This window comes from Lithohypha guttulata (genome assembly GCF_036872675.1).
Source record: "Lithohypha guttulata strain CCFEE 5908 chromosome Unknown scaffold_1, whole genome shotgun sequence".
In the NCBI taxonomy this organism is placed as follows: Eukaryota; Fungi; Ascomycota; class Eurotiomycetes; order Chaetothyriales; family Trichomeriaceae; genus Lithohypha; species Lithohypha guttulata.
The window spans coordinates 910128-930941 of NW_027042750.1; the positions used below are offsets into that span (position 1 = coordinate 910128).

The window sequence follows — 20814 nt, forward strand, 5'->3', positions numbered from 1 at the left end:
CAATGTGATGAGCGACCATCAGTCGCGAGACTAACGAAGGGCAAGAACGAAAGAACGGGTACACTGTGTAGTCGACCAGCGACCATGTACCATGGCAAGACGTATGCGGCTGTGAGTTGCGTTGCAAACTGTTCTGACCGTATTGTGAAGCTCGAACGCAGCCATTACGCGAACAGGTGCCTGGAATGTGTGCCTTGAGGCCTCGAGTTTTGGTGCCTGAAACTATCCTCGATCGCGCTAATTTAGACTGGCTGCACCTTCAACTTCAAGTTGTTCCACTGACGCTGCATGCGGTCGTGGTCGATGTTCAACTGATACTTTCTATCGTCTTCGCATAGTCACTCCTTACGACCCTTTCACTTCAAATTTAAAGTCGCGTCTTCTCTGGCAGGTGCGACCCAAGTTGTTCTTAATGCAGCACGACTAGCACATTCTGTGTGTGCTTTAACTAGGTGTCATCTACCTTCGCAGTCGTTGATCGGCGGACACCACGCTGCCATGGCGGCAGACATCGATGTGCGTTCAATCGCGGTCTTTGCGTCCGTCTCAGAGTCTACAGTGAACACGATCCTGTCAGATCCTACCGCAGCTTTAGTGCACACCTTTCTACAAAGTTTGGAAAATAGGGCGAAACACTGCGAGCAGGTCAAATCCCAGAAAACTAAGCTAGAGGTCGAATTGGAAACCGTTGTGAGGACCAATGAATCTAAGACGAAAGTCCTTCAAAACTCTCGGGACAGAGCCATAGCAGATGCTAGCAAACTCCGGCAAGACCTACAGACTGCTGAAAGCGTGAGAGCTCAGGCTCAGTCGGAGCTTGAGGGACTACGGCAGTCTATTGAGTCCGAATCCTTAGAAACCACTTCTCTTAGAGCCAAATTTACCTCACTTGAGACGTCTCATCGCGATATTCTGTCCCTGCTTGACTCGAAATCGAAAGAGATAGACAGGTTAGCACAAGATTTGACAGAGGAGCACAACAAGGTGGTTGCTCTTCGTAGAGAAGTTTCGACCCTTGAACAGCAAAAACAAGAAGCTTCCTCTGCTACCACCAGTGCAAAATTCAGACAAGCCAGTCTAGAACAAGAGCTGGAATTGCAGAAGAAGAACATTGACTGGTATGAGAGTGAACGCAAGATAAAAAACGATGAACATCAAAAGTTCCGCAGGGAAAAGAACGCTAGAGTGTCGGAGCTACAACGTTCGCTTGACCAGCAAACTGAGCAGACCGATTCTCTTAGACAGTCGGAGAACTCATTAAAGAGCCAGCTGGAAGAACAAGGACGAAGAAGCGAAGACTTGCTCAAGCAGATCGAGAAGCTACAGGAAAAGGACATCACGACGGCTGAGCAGCATCGCATAGAGGTGGATAGCCTGAATCGTCTGGTTGATCTGCACAAATCGGCTGCTGAAACTGCGAGAGCACGTGTAGAAGAGCTCTCCCAAGCTCTTGAAGAAGCCCGTGACGATGCGGCGGATGAGATTGGCAAGATCAGAGCTGAAATCCAGGAAGAGCACAACGAACGTCAAGCGGCAGAGCAGCACGTTAGCGAGCTTGAGACTAGGATCTCTGCCCTCGAGGCCGAACTGCAACAACCTCGAACGCAACCTGGAACTCCACGTTTTGAGACGAACGGACCACTGCCTTCGACCCCAGCACGTCCGGGAACTCCTTCGGTATCCTTCACGCCTCGCTCAACGCGTCCCATGAAGAATGGTATGACCACAACTCAGCTTTTTGCAGCATACAACGAGTCGGAAAAGAGACTTGTCCAAGAAATCAAAGCGAATGAGCAACTACAAGCTTATGTAGACTCCATGCTCGAGGACCTCGAAGCCAGCAGACCTCAAATCGACGAATTACGGAACGACCAGGCTAGATTGCAAAACGAGGTCGTCGAAATCTCTCAGCTCGCCGATGAGGCTAAGCAGCAACGCGATGCTGCTAAGAAAGAGGCGAGCATGTTACAAGGAAACTTGGACAAGATAAGTACCGAACTCGAAGAGGCACGACAGATGTGCCGAGATCTGGGCTCACAGGTTCGTCGCTTGCTTTTGGAACAACAGGCTGGAGCACTTAGTGACGCCGAGTACAACCGTCTCGTCAATGACCTCGAGGAAGTCAATCAACGTGACATTAATCACCTATCCAGTACGCAGCAACATGTCAATCAGTACCTGCTTGGCTTCCGTACTATTGCAGAACTACAAGAGCAAAATGAGAAGCAGTTGGGCACAATTCGCGGATTAGTCTCTCGGCTCGACAGCGAGGAGGCTAGAGAGACGCAAAACAAATACCAACAACTCGAAAAAGACCTTGAGGCAGCCAACGCAAAAATCAATGACTATCGGGCAGAGATCCAACACATGGTCGCTCAACAGAAATCATATGTCAAGGAGCGAGACATGTTTAAGAACATGTTGACACGACGCGGTCAAATCGATCCTGCCGATTTCTCGAGGTCGCTACCAGCTGCCGGCCTTTCGACTTCTTTGCTAAGTGATCGTGCATCTCCTGCAGTGGAGAGTGACTTGGCTAAGCTCGTGAAAGACCTGCAAAGCCAGTACGACAGCTTCAGACGAGACACACGAACCGACGCAGCTTCGATGAGAACTCAGATTACAGATCTGTCTCAACGCAATTCACAATTACATGCAGAAGCAAGCAGGAATTTAGGCCAGTTCACGGCGGTCACTCAACGCTACGAAATGCTTCAAGCTAATCATGAAGCGCTGAAACTCGATCATCAAAATCTGCAAAAGAGAGCGAACGCTGCTAGTGAGACTTCGACGAAGCAAGAGTTGAGGATACAACAGGTTGCTGAGGAATTAGTCGAGACTAAGGGCATTCTAGACGGCTTGCGAAGAGAGTCTGCCAATCTTAAAGCGGAAAAGGACCTTTGGAAGTCGATCGAGAAACGTCTGATCGAGGACAATGAATCCTTGCGCAATGAGCGTTCCCGTCTCGATCATCTAAATACCAATCTGCAAAATCTGCTGAATGAGAAGGAACAATCCGACTCAGAAAGCAGGAGACGATACCAAGCACAGAACGATTCTCTCGAGCTTGACCTCCAATCTGCTCGACGAAGGCTGGAGGAAGAAATCGAGGAGAAGAAGCAGATCGCCTTGCGTCGGACTTACGAACACGAACAAATCCAGAAACGTAATGAGGAACTTTTGGCAAGTATGGGCACGATCCGTGAGGAACTCACTGCAGCAAAGACAAGCAAAGATCATTTGCAGGCTCGAGTCGATGAGCTGACGGTCGAATTACGGTCTGCAGAGGAGCGCCTAGAGGTACTCGCACGTCCAACAACGAGAACAATTCCACAGACCAGCGGTACCGAGGATGACGGACCGTCAACAGAGCAAGAGTTAGCTGTGCAAATCTCAGAGTTGAAGCGTGATCTTGACCTGAGAACAGCCGAATTAGCAAAGACGAACGCAGACATTGAGCAATACAAAGATATTGCTCAGGATGCTGAGGACCGACTAGCACAAATCGAGGAGACCGTTGATCAGGACAAGCAAGATGTAGAGATTTCTCGAACTGAGAGAGACCAGAAGATCAAAGACTTAGAGCAGAGCATTACTGACATCTCTAGTGAGCTACTTACGACGAACTCTGAACTATCCAAGCTTCATGATGAACAGGCAGAGTCTAGTAGACGACTTGAAGAGCAGAGGAACACTTTGCAAGCAGAAATTGACCGCCTTAAAGAATCTGAGGAGAAGGCACAAGAGCAGGCGGCTTTGTACCTCGAGGCTTCAAGAGAGCAGCAGAAGATTGCCGAAGACCGACAACAGAGTTATGAGGCTGAACTACTCAAGCACACGGAGGCAGTTAAGAGCTCGCAAGATTCTCGTGCAGAGGCGAACAGATTGCGGATTGAACTTGCGGAAGTCAAATCTGAAGCCCAGAACGCTGTGGCAGATCTGCAGCAGAAGCAATCAAGTTGGGCGGATATGGAGAGCAGGTATAAGCAGGAAGTGCTGAACGCGAAGAATCGTGATGCAGAAAAAGATCAACACAACAAAAGTCTTCTTGCTACACTGGAAACTCTTCAAAAACAGACTGTGGCCGCGCAACGAAGCCAAGGCACTACCTTTAACATCAGAAACACTGAAAACGCCGAGAACCAACCACACGACCTTAGCAGTCTTATGGAGCAAATCAGACGCCAATCATCAGATCTCGAAGTCGCCACGACCAACCTGACACTGAGAACACTAGATGCTGATCGTTTGACCCGACAGGTCCAGTCTCTACAATCGCAGCTTGATGATGCCAGACTCAAACTTGACCAGGAACAGCGTGCCAGCATCAATCTCGAGAAGAGCAATCTGGAGAGCAGGAAACTGGTTGAGACCATCAACGAACTCAATCTCAACCGAGAGGCGAACACTACCCTTCGCATTGAGAAGAAACAAGCTGAGCAAATCCTGGGTGAAAAGACTCAAGAGCTTCAGCAGCTCAAGGAAGAGCTCATTCCTCTGAGAGCACATATTGTCGAGCTTGAGCATGAACTTGAGCTGAAGCAGGGTGAGATGGACCTTCTGCAAAAGGATCGCGACAGCTGGCAATTAAGAACACAAAACATACTGTCCAAATACGACCGTGTCGATCCTGCAGAACTCGAGGAGATGAAGACGAGAGTTTCTGAACTCGAGGCCGAGCGTGATCAAGCTGTTGCCACCCAGACAGCTCTTCAAGCTCGGATCGATGAGTTCCCGGAAACAGTCGAAGCTGCTAAAGCAGAGCTAAGAACGAGACTTGGCGAGCAGTTTAAAACTCGTGATCGTGACATGAAAGAAAAGAGAAACCAGCTGCAAGCTGACCTCAACTCAGCAGTTCAGGAACGTGACGCAGCTGTTACAGAAAGAGATGAGCTCCAGACCGCTCTTACTGCTGCTCAAAATGCGGCAAAGGCTGAGCTGCCCGCTTCTTCGCCACAAGAATTTACACCGCAAGCTAGAGGTCACGATGTCAGAATTAAGGAGTTGGAGAAGATCATATCAGACAAAGACGCTCAGATCGCAGCACTTACAGCGACACAAGCAGAAAACAAGGTCCGCGAGGAGGATGTTAAGAAAGCTTTCAACGATCGTTTCAACGCGCTTAAACGAGAGGCTGAAGCTGCAAAAGACACGGCTGTTGATGAGGAGCGTGCCCGCGTGACTACTGAATTTCAAAGAAAGATTGAAGACCTCAAAGCAGAACAGAAGAAAGAGCTGGTAGATGTTCGCGCTCAGATACTGCCGCAGACTGGTCAGGTTGACGAGCATGCTAAGCCGACTCAGGAATCTAAAGATGCTGGCCCAGGCATGACGTTCGAGGATCTTGCCAACAACTTGACCACTGAACAGGCCCGAGTTCTGGTCAAGCGAGAACCACTCAAGGCGATGATTAAGAACACTGTCAAAAAGGAAGCTGAGCTACGAAAAGCAGCGGAAAGTGGAACGGAGTCCAGCGACAAAGTAGAGCCCGCTCTGCCCGAAGATTTTGAGGAAAAGCTTGCCGAACGCACGGAGGCACTCATACATCAGAAACAGGAGGAGTTCAATCTTGAACGCGAGAACATAATCAAGGAGCAGCAGGAAGCTTTCGAACTTCAAAAGCAGGCACTCAACGAGGAGCATCAGCAGAAACTAGCCGAGGAAGTTGCAAAAGCAAAGACAGCAACTGAGAAGATGGCTCAAGGCAAATTGACCCTGATTCAAAAGCAATCGGCTAACAACCTAGCCAAAATCAATGCGGTCAAGAGGGCAGCTGAAGAGACACCCGAGAAGCCAGTCAAGGAGGTCTGGGAAGTCGCTAAGACTGCAAAGCCACCTGTGGAAGCACCTAAACCCGGCGCAGCACAGCCATCGAGGCAAACCCCTTCAAATTCTTCAGCAGGAACCTCAGCACCATCCACAAGCACAACAACATCTGCGCCTGCTCCGACCACGGAAGAGACTGTACAACAGCCTATTTTGGAGCAGGCTGGATCCACGAACGGAGGTCTCTCGCCACATAATGATACTGAACCCCAAGATGCCGAAGCAGGTGATGAGGCTACACAGTTCGGCGAGTCAAATGCTGCATCCGCTGTACAGTCACAAGCCCAGGCAGTACGGTCTAATCTGCCACAGCCACCATCGCAGCTTCCTCGTGGCAGTTACTCTAATCGTGGCCAGCGGGGCGGCCCTCAAGCCGCACGTGGCACAGGCATTCCTCGAGGTGGCGGCAATTTTGGAAATAACACTGTCAACGTCAATTCACGAGGTGGTCGTGGTGGTAGAGGTGCCTACAACTCTGCAAGTCCAGGTCGTGGTGGATCGTCGTTCAACCCCAACGCGGCACAATTCACACCAAGCAAGAGGCAGAGAGAAGATGGGACAGATGATGGTAACCTAGGCAAGAGAATCCGAGGTGGAGGTGCTGGCTCTTAGAGAGGTGCCAGACGTGACTCTGGCCTGGATGGCGCCTAAATGAACGAAAGTGATTGAATTTGCAAACAGAAGTTCGGCAGTTCGACGCAGATGGAAATTCACTCATACATCGAGTTTAGGGAATAAGATCGTGAACAAGAGGCATAACGTTTATCGTGCAAAGGTGCAACAAAAGAAGTGGTCGCAAATAATTACACACGATGACTAGGCGCACTATGGCACAAGTGCTGTTGTATCACCATGTTCTCCACAAATCTGCTCAGACTGCAGAAGAGCAGAAGAGAAAAGATGTACGAACAGGACACGGAGCAAAGGGCTTGACATGGACAGGGATCGTGTTTATGGTGCTGAGATAAACAATCAGTGCTATTTCGAAATCTTTATGCATGAGCTAGGAGAATGGAGTAACAGCAACTGAGTTAGGAGGATGCAGCAATTGCTTTAGCAGTAGTAGTTACAAATCGGGGGCACGTCGTATGATGTGAACCTCTTTTCAATGCTTCAATCATGACTTCTTATTTGTTGTATTCGAAAGACTTGGTTGTTATGCGCTTCACCACCGCAAGAAGCAGTGATAGCAGATCTTATTGTCTCAAGGCGCACCTTGGTACTCATGGTTCACGAGATACTCCCGAGTGCAGGGTCAGCGTAATGAAGTCGGTTGTTCAATGACTCAAAGATCTCCAGCTTTCACCCGGTTCGAAAAATGACCCGATGAGATACAATCTTTGAAAAGACCATCCGGATGTCTGTCTGAGTGTCTGCGCTGTAAGATGGATGACTCGACAATGCAGCACCAGATCACGGCTCTCTATGAGAATTATCATTACGATCACCCCCAATACTAAGGAGCTAAGCTTGGCCGTGAAAGATGCAAGTCCTTGCTTGATGTTTTAGTACCTGTCTTTAATTGCCACCTTGCTCGCTTCCACACTGGGTTTCTGCTGAACAATGCCTGGCAGTCATATAAAATATGCTGATCGCCACGCATACAGCATGTCGGTACTATCATATACTCTTGAACGATAGAAGTCTTGAACCCAAGAAGCCGTTATCTGTCAGAGAATCGCACGACATATATTGTAAGCTCGCTCAAAGATTGTGTCGAACAGATTTTCAGGTCACCTTGTCCGACACTGACCACCCGCAACTCGAAGCCACGACTACCTCGTTTCGTGCAACCTCATCATCCGTCTCTCAGTCCTTCATGGTTGTTGCTCCTGCCGTACTGGCCTAGCACTCTTTGAAAGAAGGACTTCCTCTTGTTCATAGCTGTGGAGGCGTAGCCAGCATTTACAAACTTTGGCCAGGTATTTGTTAACACCATGTACTTTATACTATCTTCGGCTCGATCGAAGACATCGGGCCCAAAGCCGTCAGGAATAGGTACAAAGTCGGGTAGTTGCTCAGGGGCAGTATTGGTCATTTCGTAGGCTTGCAAGACGGTATGTCTTTTATTCAGGTCGTACTCAGTCGTTTGTAATATGACATCGGTACTGAGATTCGTGCCGTTGGTGTGATGCGTTTTATGCGACATGACAGAGATTCCATCGTGCTTGCTAGGAGACGCTTCAATGTCTTCACGGGAGGAATTCGAGTTGTGGCTTAGCCAGAGCTTGGAGGTGAAGTTGTCGAAGGGTGTAGCTGCGCTGTTCGTGTCAGAATCGTCCAATTTGTGGCCGTATAGAATCATTGCAGCACCTTCGAAGATGACTTCCAACTCTTTGAGGTGAGCATGTGATAAATTGACTGGATAGTCCGAGTACTTCAGTGATACGTAGGAAGCGTAGATGTCTACCGCCCGCTTGAATTGTTGGCGTCGAATGTCCTTGTTGTTGATTTCATGAACGCTTGGCCGACGAAGGAAGCCGGACCGAGTAGGGGAGGAAGGAGACCAGCTGCGTTTCCAGTCCAGTATTTGGATCAGAAAGCTGATATTCTCGCCTGAGAAGTCCTTGAGGGCAGCGAAAACCAGTAGACGTTGTGGATTTGTGCGAAGAGCGCTTTCCATGGCAGTCATTGTGTACATATCACCCCGTTTACTGCCGGCAGAGCTGGTCGATGTGAGCTGTTTAGAGATTCTTGAGTTGCTTTGCATTGTTTCCTGTCCGATCGAGTTGCCATTATGCTTGCTTTCCCATTCGGCGATAATGTCTAATGTTTCTGTTTGCAAGCGATGATTCTTGACGACCTGCCAGCAAGGGACGAAAACCAAGAAAGCTTCTATGAGGAAGATCGAGGGAGCGAACCTAGTCAAGTCAGCAACGGAGTGGTGAAATATCCCGATTACTCACCAGAGTGGAGGCACAAAGTACTTGTTCACAACCAGCATGTCAGGGATGTAAAGCGCACACAGCCACATCGGTGTAGCAAACAGACTGGTTGTAGTCAATGTGTTGCTCTGCCAGCAGTCATGCCTGAACTCACCCAGCCAAACAACAATATGTGGTCTGCTTGCGCCAGCCATGAACATCGTGTATGTCCCGAACTTGCCAGAGAAGATATGGAGCATAACACCATGACCAAAAGAACTGCCATATGATTGAGGGCATCCTGAAATCGTAAGTCAGGCACTCAATAAGAACGTTGTGTTTTTCCCACCACTTCCAACCACGTCGACAACTGATCTTTTTTGCAGCCTCGCATGGATCTTGTTTCAATTGATTGGCGACAATGTTTATTTCGTCAGTGCTCACCAAGTCTTCGCATTGTTCACCACCGTTCCCGATCAGCCCGTAAGATGAGTGAAACTTGCGCGACACGAGAAAGAACGTGAGAGCAACAACCAGCTGTAGTAGGTTTTAGTAAGAGCCAGCTTTCCGTCCAATTTGCACCTACCTGAATGCACATCCCATAACCAATGTATATCATTGTCCTCTTCACACGATTTTCAACGTAGTGATGAGCTAGATAGCGACGCCAACCTCGTGGATTTTTCGTGTTTGGTTCCTTCTTCTCTGCTTGGTAGTCGCTCACATAGCGTTGTTGCAGGTTGGCTATGTAGAGTAACTGGGTATTGCAAGCTTGAAAGAGTGCTATGCCCAGTGGTAGGTAGATGCTCATAATCCAGTACTCAGTGCCGCATGGAAAGAAGCCTTGCAGGACGTAAGCAAGCATGCAAAGGACCCAGTAGACGTGTAGAGTTGCCACAGCGCTGACTGCAAGAGGCACATTCCGTATCCGCAAGAAGGGTAGATTTCGTTTCGGGACGAGGAAGGCGATACCCGTTAGCAGAACGATCGTCCAGAAAGTGGCAATTCCGACGTAAGTCCAACCCAGACCGTCCAGCGTGAATTTCATCACCATCGTATATCCTTCTGCGAAAACCATCTTGTCGGCAAGCGCGCGAGCTATGGTAGGTATTATGTACGAGGTGTTTCACTGTGGTTATGCGGGATAGCGATGTATTGATAAACAAACTGCAACGTGGGAAGAAAGGGTAGTGCAATACACGGAAGTAGATGTTTAGCGAAATGAAAAATGTGGGAAGAAGAAAGGCATAGTGAAGGTAAGTGGTAGAAACGTAATGCCACAAGGTGCTTGTGGACAAACCTGCCTCACGTGCTGTGTTCACTTGATGTTGATGGACTCGATAGGGTGTTCAGACGGGAGGCACATCTTGTGTTCACTCAAACCCCCTTCGCATTTCATGTAATTCAAGCTCTGTCCGCATTGTCAAATACATGCTGAGCAACACATCACTCGAAGGAAATCGTCCTTACAAACACTTCAAGTGTCAACCACTGGTGAGGGTGGGTGGTACGAGCCATGTTTCAGAGCCCACAGCGTCCACATACTCCATACTTTCTCCAACACTGCCAGTTCGTATGACAGGTTGATATAGCGTTCGCGCATTGAGTTCTTACAGAAGTGCTGGAGTCGTTGTTACACATTCAGTGGCCATTCACCGGCCTTCGGCTATCGGGCCGGAAGCCTGCATGATTTTGTAACACCTTGTGAACCTCTATACCCCCTCCAACCACAATGTCCTTAGACTTTGGCAACTTTTCACTTAGCCTTCGCTTAGTCCTCCGACAAAAAGACATGACTTCCTTAGTCTACCATGTTGCTGAAGCTCAAAGTCCGGGTTTGTTGACCAACATATCCTTTGTCAAGCGACGAGGTGCACAATATCAAATAAGATGCCCTTGTACGACTCGATCACAAATCCGACCGGACCGCCAGAGCGCTTGCCGTATGGCAGGACGGGTGTTGCGGAAGGAAGATATGTGCCACGAGGCTTTTTCCTGTAATTGGTCGCAGTTCTTCACGTTCGCCGGTTGGTCAAATGAACGTGAACACAAAGCACAAAGAAGGAAGGGCGAAAAAAAATGTCATCCGTATGCCTGACTGATAAAGGAGATCGAGGAACACAACATTGACGAAAGTTCAGCTTCGTTGCGATTTACCTGTTGGGGCTGATTAGCCGATATCTCTCAATATAAGCAGAGAAATGATGTAAAATGTGTTTCCCTCAGAGATCTTGGTGTAAATGCGATACGATCATGTCCGAAGATCATATACTATCTAGGCAGTGCAAAGGTTGTAATCATAGGAAATAGAAATGGTTCACTAGGAGGGAAATGGCATACCTTGTTGACTTTACAGCGATCGTTTGCGTCTTCTAAGTGTCGAACTACCTATTTTGATGTTAGCTTTGTTTCGTAAAAGTTGGTTTGTCTTCGTGAGATAGGAGAGGTGCAATTTCAGAATATGTAAGAAAGAAATATCAAATTAGCGGTCCTGTTATGAAACCCAGGCGTGAGTTTCCAGTGACTACCATCAATCGCAAATTATGGTCATCAGATGCAGGGACGTGCAAGAAAGAGTAGTACTCACGAGAATACCAGTTATAGAATCAAGCGACGCAATCGTTGTTGCAGAGCATTGTTAATGTCAAACTTGATTGATGGACGTAAAAAAATCTTCGATCGTTGGAACGCGAATTTTGGACGAGTTGGATGGTCACGTGGATGGAGCCGAGCAAGGTACTGCAGTGGTATTTTGCGCCTGAAAAACCAGGCATTTGCCAAGACCACTTTGTGCGCAGACTCGTAACTCAATCCGACAATTTCCACGAATCTCAAGGTCAGCATCACACTACCACACCTCCCACGAACCGCCGGTCCTTCGAGATACAACCTTCGCAATGGCCGACAAAGTCGATATCAAGCCCGCCGGCTGGAAATTGGTCGAAGTTGGTCGAGTAGTATACCTCCGAAGTGGTCCACACGAAGGCAAGCTCGCTACAATCGCTGAAATAATAGACCCCAACAGAGTATGTGCAGCAAGAGAGCAGGAAAGATGGACATGAACTCACGAGAGAACAGGTGCTGGTCGATGGTCCATCAAAGATTGAAGGCAAAGCCGTCCCACGAACACCCATCGCCTTGAGCGCAGTCACCCTCACAAAGATCGTTATTCCAAAACTACCAAAGGCTGCTGGTACTGGTGCTATATCGAAACTGTGGGAGAAGGAGGAGGTCGATAAGAAATGGGCCGAATCTGCTACAGCCAAGAAGCGAGATCAGACAGACAGACGGAGGAACCTAAGTGACTTTGAGCGATTCAAGGTCATGCGATTCAAGAAGCAGGTGAGTTTGCAAGAGGATGTGATTCTGGCAGCGTGAAGCGGACACTGATACTCCTGGTTGCAGGCAAACTTCGAGACACGAAAGGCTTTTGCTAAGATTCGAGCGTCCGCTTAGAGAGGTTCAGAGCGGCAGTACCTTTTTTTCCGTTTTCAAGAACTTGTGGATTGTCACAGCATGATATGCGACACGAAGAGCAGCTCGTCAATTCAAAAGATGGCCAGCCCACGCACGACGACCACATATGTCAATAGCTTCACAGGAGACATAGCGGCTTCTGGGAATCCAGGAGGAGTTTGAGAGCTCGCAAGTATATCGCGAAGCAAATGGACGAGTTGTCTAAGCGTGGTGGACGGCGCGACGACTGAACGCTCAGTGTGTATTGCTAAAGAATAACATGTCCGTTTCACAATCACCGTGCATAATTTACAAGCACAAGAGAGGCTAGTCAACCTGGGAAGCACTCTTCAAGTCCTAGCAGTGTCAACTCTGAACGTAGGAGGAATGTTTTCGTGCCCGTTCACTTTGTAGAAATGCAAGCATGATCTCACGGGCAGGTGCCAAGACCTGTCGCAGCCGCACGTCGTAGCTGCCACTTTCAGCCGAGCAACTCTACGTCTGGTAGCGCAAACTGATCACATTATTCTATACGTTCCCGTGAGCAATTATAGAGCTTGACGTCTACCAGACCTCGTGGTTATCCTTGTAAAGCTACTGTCTTTCATATATTACAGTTCTAAACAAGCCGAGTCGCACAGCCAGCCAAGATGTCTGATTCTCGCATTGAAGAACTTCCTGACGACCACGAGGAGACCAAGAAGACCACCGCAGATGATGCTTCTGACTCTTCCGACTCCGATGATGCTGGCGAGGGCGAAGGCGACGGCAACATTCCTGCAGGTTCGCAAGTAGCTGTTCACAGCCGAAACGAGAAGAAGGCACGAAAAGCTATTGGCAAGCTCGGTCTCAAGCACATCCCAGGCATTACACGAGTCACTCTTCGAAGACCAAAAGGCGTAAGTACCGGCGACAATACTTGCCGAACCTAGCAGCTGGGTAAAGACAGGACGCTGACGAATGAATAGATTCTCTTCGTGATCGCCAACCCGGATGTCTACAAGTCTCCAGTTTCTAACACCTATATGTAAGCCATTATGTGCTCGCTATCTTACCATACTATACTGATATACCCTAGCATCTTCGGTGAAGCCAAGATCGAGGACCTCAACTCCCAACAACAAGCCGCTGCTGCCCAACAGCTCGCCGCCCAAGAAACTGCTAATACCTCTTCGGGCGACCATGCCGGCCATGACCACGGAGATTCCAAGGGTGCAGAGAAGACCGAGGACAAGAAGGTCGAAGAGGATGACGACGATGATGAGGAGGTCGATGATAGTGGTTTGGAGCAGAAAGACATTGAACTTGTCATGACACAAGCGAGCGTCAGTCGGAAGAAAGCCGTGAAAGCGCTGAAGGACAATGGCAACGACATAGTCAACTCTATCATGGCGCTGAGTGTATAACAAGAAAGGAAAGAGGTGTCCGCAAGCTGAGTATCGCTCAGACCAATGGGCCATTCTACCTACAGCTTACCTGTGACATATTCGGGGTCAGCTATTTTCTTGTGCAAGCTCAAAAGCATTTTGAATTGTGATGCTAGAATCTAAGCACTCCAAGAGAAACCATTCCTCGATCTAAAGCTCCATATCAATGCTTTAAGGGACTTGCAAGCGTTCACATTGTGTCTATTGACTCGAACAGAATCGTACACATTCCACAGCTTGGAAAAGCTATCAGAACAAATCCAGATTCTTCAGCATCCCGACCAAGCGGAGGATTGGGTACACACGTTAAGCATGTCTACGAGCTCAAACAGTGGGAGTGCAGCCTTTGTCAACGAAACAAGCAATCCAGCTGGTCATTAACCACCCCACAATTGTGGTTTGTACTTCATTCGTAAACTACAAAGGTAGCATAGTAGCACTTCGACTATTCGCCGGAAAGCTCGCCGTAGCACTCGCTGACACATTACTTCTCGGCACCTGCACAGACATTGTCAATCCTCCTCCCCCACGTAACTGCTGGAAGATACTCGCGGCCCTCATTGCCAATGCATACGTCACGCCCATAGGATGCGCGCTCGGCTGGTAAGGGAAGACACTGCCATCCACGACTCTGACGTTGCTCGTTCCGTACACTAATAGTTCTGTATCGACTACGCCACCCGCTGCACGAGGAAGCATAGGGTTTCCACCTGTTAGATGCTGTGAGGACCCCGTCCACTCGAAAATAGCTTGGTACCACTGGTTGAACGGAAGCCGATAATCAGGCGTCGTGCCGGTAATCAAGCTCGCGAATGGCTGCGTGGTCGCCATCTGAGTCACATAGTGCTGCGAGGCCTTTGCGAGGAACCACATGTCCCATTGGACTTCTGTACCATTTATGGTGACATTGATAGCGTTGTAATTCGGGTCGATAGCTGGTGGATGTAGTGGATTGCTACTGTTTATGTGTACTGTGCCCTGAGATAGTGGGATGAGATTGTATGGTGTGACATTGGCGACTTGGTATTGCCAGGCCATTTCGATCAAAGGCTGCTCGGCGAACCAGAGATACTTGAAGACTGCGAATTGTGTGTCGTCCACGCCGGGGACATGGGATGTGCTGTTGAGCCATCTGCTTGCTGCTGCGTAGTCTGCTGGGTCGAGGATCTTGGAGGCGGGTTCGAGGTCGATTAGGTTCTGGATGTATTCGTTGCCTGTCAGATTGGCAGCTCGAACTGCTGTTTCATTGAGTTGGAAAGAGATTGGCCAGTAGTTTGTCATTGGAGGATCTCTGAGCCCTGTTCCAACGCTTGGAAGGCTGATCACAGTGTCCACCCCAGCTGCTGAGAGGATTTCAGGATCGCCGACACCGCTGAGCTCGAGGATCTGAGGGGAGTAGACTAGACCACTACTCAGAACGACTTCTCGAGCATGGACTTGCTTGGTGGCGTTATCTGCTGCGAGGTCGATATACTCTAGTCCAGAAGCTGTTGCATTACCTTGTGTCGAGCTCCAGATGATCCGAGAGACGTGAGCATTTTGGACAACATGCAAATTCGTCCTGTTCTGAACTACAGTGTATGCGGAGCCGGCGAAGGAACGTGTATAATTCTGTGGACAGATCGCAAATGGTAGGAAGTTGGGTCCGTTCGCATTGCCGTTGTTGCCGTCATGAGGCATTTCATAACCATTTGCAACCAGAGATGGTTGGACATAGTCCGAGTACAGACTCCATACACTTCTTTGGAAGATTGAGCATATAGGTCCTGCACCGCCATGAAACTCAGCATTGTAAGGTAAACTTGCAGCTTCGACTACTGGTGGACCGTACATGGTCTCAGATTGTCGGAAAGCCGTTGACATCGACGTCCAGTTCCAGCCAGTCAAGTTGAGGAGACTCTCCCATATGTCAAGCTGTACTCTAGAATTCTCATTATGGATCATCCAGTTCATTGCTGAGGTGCCCCCAATTGTCTTACCTCGAGGTACATATTGCGAGCCACCCGTTCCATTGGCATACAAATATGGCTGTAGGGTGGACTGCAAGCCCCAATCATATTGGGTGTGCTGTATCGTGCCTCGTCGTTCTGGGTCTGTGATGTTCATCTGATCTCGGCCATCCGTTCCAGCCTCGAGGACCATAACCGAAACATCGGGATTTTCTGAGAGCACGACTGCCAGCAGCAAGCCAGCTGTACCAGCACCAGCAATCACATAGTCGTGTGTGATATTTTGACTTGCTGCTAGAGCAGTAAACAGCACTGGTGCTACAAGAGTGCTCTTCATTGTGGTCTATGCTGGGAATAAGACTGGCTGTCACCTTTCAAGAACTCTCTGTAAGAGCTATCGAGGACGGGCTGTACCACAAACGAAGTGCACCGGTATAGCTTCCCAGAACCGAGTACTTGGTATACATTGCATCAAGCCTCTTTCGAGCTCTATTGAGTTGTCTCGTTCACCCGCTGCATGTTGTCCGTGCTTCCATGGATGACGTTGTCGTCAATTAGAAACTCTCGATGACCTCTATATTCTGCACTAAGTATAGATCGGCCGGACATGGCAGGCATCAAGGCAGTCCATATAAACACAGCTGCTTCATCACTTATCCAAAGTTAACCTTGATACTGTATTCTTGGAGTTGCAGGTTGTAAGAAGGGTATTTTGGCATGGCATAGAATTCTTGCAGCTGCACACTCGTCGATTCATGTGAGACCAGAATGATCGCCTGAGGCCATCACTTTTGCGGAAGTGGGGGTCCTTATTGGTTTATTGTTTCTATCAAATTTGATGCCTCTCGTGTGAAGTTCTCACCACTGACACCTAGCTAAGCTTTGTCTATCAGCGAAATCCTCAAGCGATTTCTTCTTTGCATTCACAGAGAATGCCGCTGTCGGCTACGGCTACGATGAGAAGCACAGACCTTTCTGGGCTTTGCCGGGCATACGGCTTCTACACGATGGAAACACATGCGTCAATATCTTCTTCCTGATCAGCGGATACGTCTGTTCTGCGAAAGCTCTGAAGCTCATGGTGATATAGCCTTGACGGGCGATGGCAAACAAGAGGCTTTGGTATCGGAGAAGCTCCTCAACGCATTGACTGGAAGTGTGTTTCGACGATGGTTCAGACTCTTTCTCCCAACACTTTGTATGTCCTTGATCACCTCCATTGCGCTATACATGGGAGCCTTTGAGCCACTACGACTACTGCTTGATAAGCGAGAGGTCTACTTTCCATACAGTCACAAGTTTTCCGAGCCACAGCCTAGACAATTTCCGACTCTATCTGGACAACTCTCATTATGGGCTCAGGATATGTGGGCTCTGGGACAGGTCTTTCGAGGAGGACCATTTTACCCTGAGCTTGACAACTACCTATGGACGATCCAGTACGAGTTTCGAATGTCCATGCACTTGTACATCATACTGCTCGCTTTATCCAGATGTAAACCCAGAATAAGAATAATGAGCTTGGTGGTCCTATCATTGATGCATCTGCTGTGCCATCGCTGGGAAGGACCTCTATTCCTTCTAGGCGCAGCATTCGCACAATGGGATGTCATGAGAAGAACCTCTCCTTCGTCCAGATTACCCAGACACGAAACGGAACCCGGAACAACCAAAGCCAACATCAATGCAACCCCTCAACCATGGAGAATCCCACGAATGTTCGGCTACACCCTCTCCATCTACCTCCTCTCGTACTCCACCAAGAACTACAAACGTCCGTCCCCAGGCTACAAACTCATCAACAGCCTTATCCCTCTAGTCATCGACCGTAGAGAGAAATTTCCAAAACTCATCGGTATACTCATCCTATTCTACCTGACCGCTACCAGCGCCCGCCAAGCCGATTCACCGCACCTAAGCCTCTGGCACAGATTCCTAACATGTAAACCGGCACGATTTCTAGGGAAGAATATGTTCGCGTTATATCTCGTTCATGGACCCGTCTTGCATGCGGTGGAATATGGATTACCGCATATTTGGTGGAGAGTCTTCCCGATGGAGACGGAGGTTGGGTACATGCTGGGACTGTCATTGGGATGGGCTTGTGCGCTCGTACTGTGTTTGTGCGCGGCAGAGGGTTTAACCTTGTGTTTGATTCGAGGTGTGTCAGGGCTGTTCAGTGGATTGAGAAGCGGTGATTTATAGGGAAGTACTTAGAATGAAAGGATTTAGAATTTTTGTCTACATTTGGAAATCTATACAAGTATCTTCATCTCAATTGAAATTGCTTGCTCAGAGCACCGAACGCCTGATCTGAAAAAGCAATCTATCAATGTCGCTCTTCATCAAGTAGTTCTATATCTGTCCGCCTCTATTTGCACGTCGTTCTTCCCATTCTCTTTACCCATACCTTGACACAATTCCACCTCACCACCATCCGAGCATATCTATAGATCCTTCGAAGGACCGTTGTTGCTACCTGCTCGAGCGCGTTTGAAGACTTTTGCTCGTGCGTCATTCTTGTCATTGGTAAATCTTCCTGGCGAGGGAAAACCGCTCAAGGACGACATATGCAGCCAACGACTCTTCCTCGATGCGTCGATGATCGACCTCAATATCTCGTGCCATTCTGCCAGATAAAGATCCGACTACAAGGTAGGGCACTGTTGGTGTGATTGTTTTATGTCTTTCTCTGGCCCCTCGAAATGACTGTATGCCAAGCTATCCAGGACGAGGACACGAGACTGTACCCGCGCTCTTACAATTGGACAAGTATAAGGGCATGGTTGCTTCAAAAATGGTGTCCTTTCGTACCATCCAAAGGACTCTGTAAACCTGTTCCCTACCTCTCAAAATCACTCTTCTCCGGAAACAGCCCCTGATAGAACTCGCTCATAGCATTCTGGATATCGACAAGCTCGCTTTCTTCCTCTGTCGCCACATCGTCGTTCAAACATAGCTGTCCAGGTACAGGCGTCTTGCCTCTAACATACTTCTCAACCAGCATTTTGTCAATTTGTTCGGCATCTGTAAGCATAGTGAACAGCCCATTCGGCTCGACAATAGTATATTTGTAGCGCATCAGCGCCTTCACTGCCAATTCTCGCTCCGCGGCCTGGGTCTTTTCATCTGGAAGTATCGGGCTCAACCCCTGCTTGACCTGGTTAAGAACGACTTTGAGCAAGCAATCTCCACATTGTGGTTTATTTCGTGCAACACGTTCGAAAATGACAGCTGTGCTGAACGAGGGATTCTTGCCCTGGTACCCGCTCATTGAGATAGAGAAGCCAGGACCAAGGCATTCATTGACCTCGAACTCGGCACATTCAAGATTCATGAATGAGGAAGGACCGTCGAGGGAAGTCCACAGAAAATCGGTGTTGACTTTGGGAGCGGCTAATCCTGCATTCTCGAGATGTTTTCGCACGTGGTAAAAATTCCGTGTACGGAAAGCGGCTTTTCCTTCGTTTTTCATGCCGGCTTCGAGGGCACTCATGAGGGTGCGGCGTTCGTCCCAGGAGAGGTAGCCGTCGCCGTCGACATCGCTTCGGAGCATGATCAAGGACCAGAGCATAGCTTCGCGATATCGCTCGATCAAATAGTGGAATGTGACAAACCAGGAGTAGAGCTGGAAGCCGGGTTCTCCTCGAAAACGTTTGCAGGTACTTTGTAGCTCTGGGCCAGGAAATGAGCCTATAGCCTCTCGCATGATGCTTCTGGATAGGGCATGTCCGAAGTGGCCTTGGCCTTTTCGCTTACGTTGTCCGAATCGCCTGTTGAGAAGCCACGACGTGTATATCAGGAAAGGCTTTTCTCCAAATCGATGAGCGTCGTCCTCGTTTGGTGGATGAATGGTATTGTATTGATTTGTCTTGAAGCCCATGACTGGACCTAGAAGAGGAGAGACCACATCAGATGCTGAATGTGTTTTGCCTAGAAGCATATCGTCGGAGAGAGCGAACATGTAGTCAGTATTTGATGGCGTGTTGAAGAGTTGGTTCTCAATCGTCAAGGAATTGAAGGTGGGCAAGCAAGCTTGTGCCTTTCTGTCCATAAATTCTTCTTGTGCCAACACCTTCACAACGTCCCGTGTCGAAGGCTTATCGTTGAGCCATGTAGGGACCTGCTTGCCTGCTTTTGTACCTTTGACTGAATTGACGATGATTTGGATTTGATTCCGGAAGCTCTTAGCATATTTCTCGACACTTCGGACAGCGTATCTGAGTTCGTCCCAGTCGCGGTATCGGTTGACGCCATGAGAAGAGATCCAATTCCCTTCAGCATCGTTCAATATGGAATTTAGCTCAAATGGGTGTTTCGTTTCCTGAAAGGCTTCCTCTGAACCATTAACCCAAAGATAGACAAAATCGATCTGAGGTTCCTTGAGAGTCCACTTGTCGGAGTCGAACCTGCCGTGGCTGATCCAGTCGTCCTCCCAGCCTTCAAGTACGTGGCTCTTCACAGCCTCTTCGAAAGGAATATGAATGATCTCAGGCAGATTTTCTGCTGTTTCCTCGAGGACCAGGTGTTCGTCAGGTTCTGCTTCGATCACCTTCTGCTTACTTTCAACATCAGGCGCTGATAGCACAGGTTCCTTCTCGTGATTAGTGTCGAGGTCTGCCTCAACCCTGACAGGACCCTTTATCCAGTTTGGATTCTGGTCTTCTTCACTGTCTTCTTTCTGTTGATTTCTCCTTGCTGCTGACTGCTTGTCTTCATCAGCGCGTGGTGAATCGAGAATCGGCTTCTGCTTGGTTGGCGCATCCGGTTCAGGACCAGTGGCGTGGTCCTCAGTCGTTTCTGAGCCCTTCTGCTCTTCAGATGGCTCTTGTCGTTGTCGCACATTGGCGTCAGCATTACCACCATCTGTATTGATGATCGGGTCTTTAACAGTATCACGTAATTTGCTCAGCTTTTCAGAAGCCGGCACTTTCGACGACGGACGGTGCAATCCTTCATGGCGCTTGTGAGCATCTGCGTTGGAGTTGACCGATTCACGCCGCTGCGCCAAATGCACAACGGTTGAGTGAGTGTGAAATATATGCCAGAACGCCAATCCCAGAACCACCAAGGCCAGAAGCAGAAAATTCCTTCTATGTCTTCGCAGACTTCGAGCTGACCTCCATTGTGCTGGCGATTTGTCGTCGGTCTTCTTGTGCTCATAATTCTGGAAGACTGCTAGACGACCGTCCATCTTGGGCTTGTGTGTTGACAAAATCGATCGAAACTATCAAGAATACGTAAGTCGCAATTTCAAGGAGCACATCAAGGAGCAGCAGCAGTGCACGCTTG

General features: G+C 48.8%; 6 protein-coding genes across 6 annotated transcripts; 3 read left to right on the forward strand and 3 right to left on the reverse strand.

The window, feature by feature from the left end:
• Window positions 1-498: 498 nt before the first annotated feature.
• Window positions 499-6438, forward strand: MLP1 (the record flags this gene model as incomplete). Its single annotated transcript, XM_064894718.1, has 1 exon — window positions 499-6438. One exon carries the CDS (start codon window positions 499-501, stop codon window positions 6436-6438), a length of 5940 nt encoding a protein of 1979 aa, XP_064757405.1.
• A 1186-nt stretch (window positions 6439-7624) lies between these two features.
• On the reverse strand, window positions 7625-9768 carry LTR64_000334 (uncharacterized protein; the record flags this gene model as incomplete). The annotated part of the gene is made up of 4 exons (XM_064894719.1): window positions 7625-8687; window positions 8733-8816; window positions 8866-9227; window positions 9277-9768. The coding sequence occupies 4 exons, from the start codon at window positions 9766-9768 to the stop codon at window positions 7625-7627; spliced, it is 2001 nt and encodes a 666-aa protein (XP_064757406.1).
• A 1819-nt stretch (window positions 9769-11587) lies between these two features.
• Window positions 11588-12146, forward strand: LTR64_000335 (uncharacterized protein; the record flags this gene model as incomplete). The annotated part of the gene is made up of 3 exons (XM_064894720.1): window positions 11588-11716; window positions 11769-12032; window positions 12096-12146. The coding sequence occupies 3 exons, from the start codon at window positions 11588-11590 to the stop codon at window positions 12144-12146; spliced, it is 444 nt and encodes a 147-aa protein (XP_064757407.1).
• Window positions 12147-12796: 650 nt separating this feature from the next.
• EGD2 (GAL4 enhancer protein) lies at window positions 12797-13552 on the forward strand (the record flags this gene model as incomplete). The annotated part of the gene is made up of 3 exons (XM_064894721.1): window positions 12797-13045; window positions 13115-13173; window positions 13225-13552. The coding sequence occupies 3 exons, from the start codon at window positions 12797-12799 to the stop codon at window positions 13550-13552; spliced, it is 636 nt and encodes a 211-aa protein (XP_064757408.1).
• A 438-nt stretch (window positions 13553-13990) lies between these two features.
• LTR64_000337 (uncharacterized protein) lies at window positions 13991-15859 on the reverse strand (the record flags this gene model as incomplete). The annotated part of the gene is made up of 1 exon (XM_064894722.1): window positions 13991-15859. The coding sequence occupies one exon, from the start codon at window positions 15857-15859 to the stop codon at window positions 13991-13993; it is 1869 nt and encodes a 622-aa protein (XP_064757409.1).
• Window positions 15860-18364: 2505 nt separating this feature from the next.
• On the reverse strand, window positions 18365-20716 carry LTR64_000338 (uncharacterized protein; the record flags this gene model as incomplete). The annotated part of the gene is made up of 1 exon (XM_064894723.1): window positions 18365-20716. The coding sequence occupies one exon, from the start codon at window positions 20714-20716 to the stop codon at window positions 18365-18367; it is 2352 nt and encodes a 783-aa protein (XP_064757410.1).
• Window positions 20717-20814: the final 98 nt, after the last annotated feature.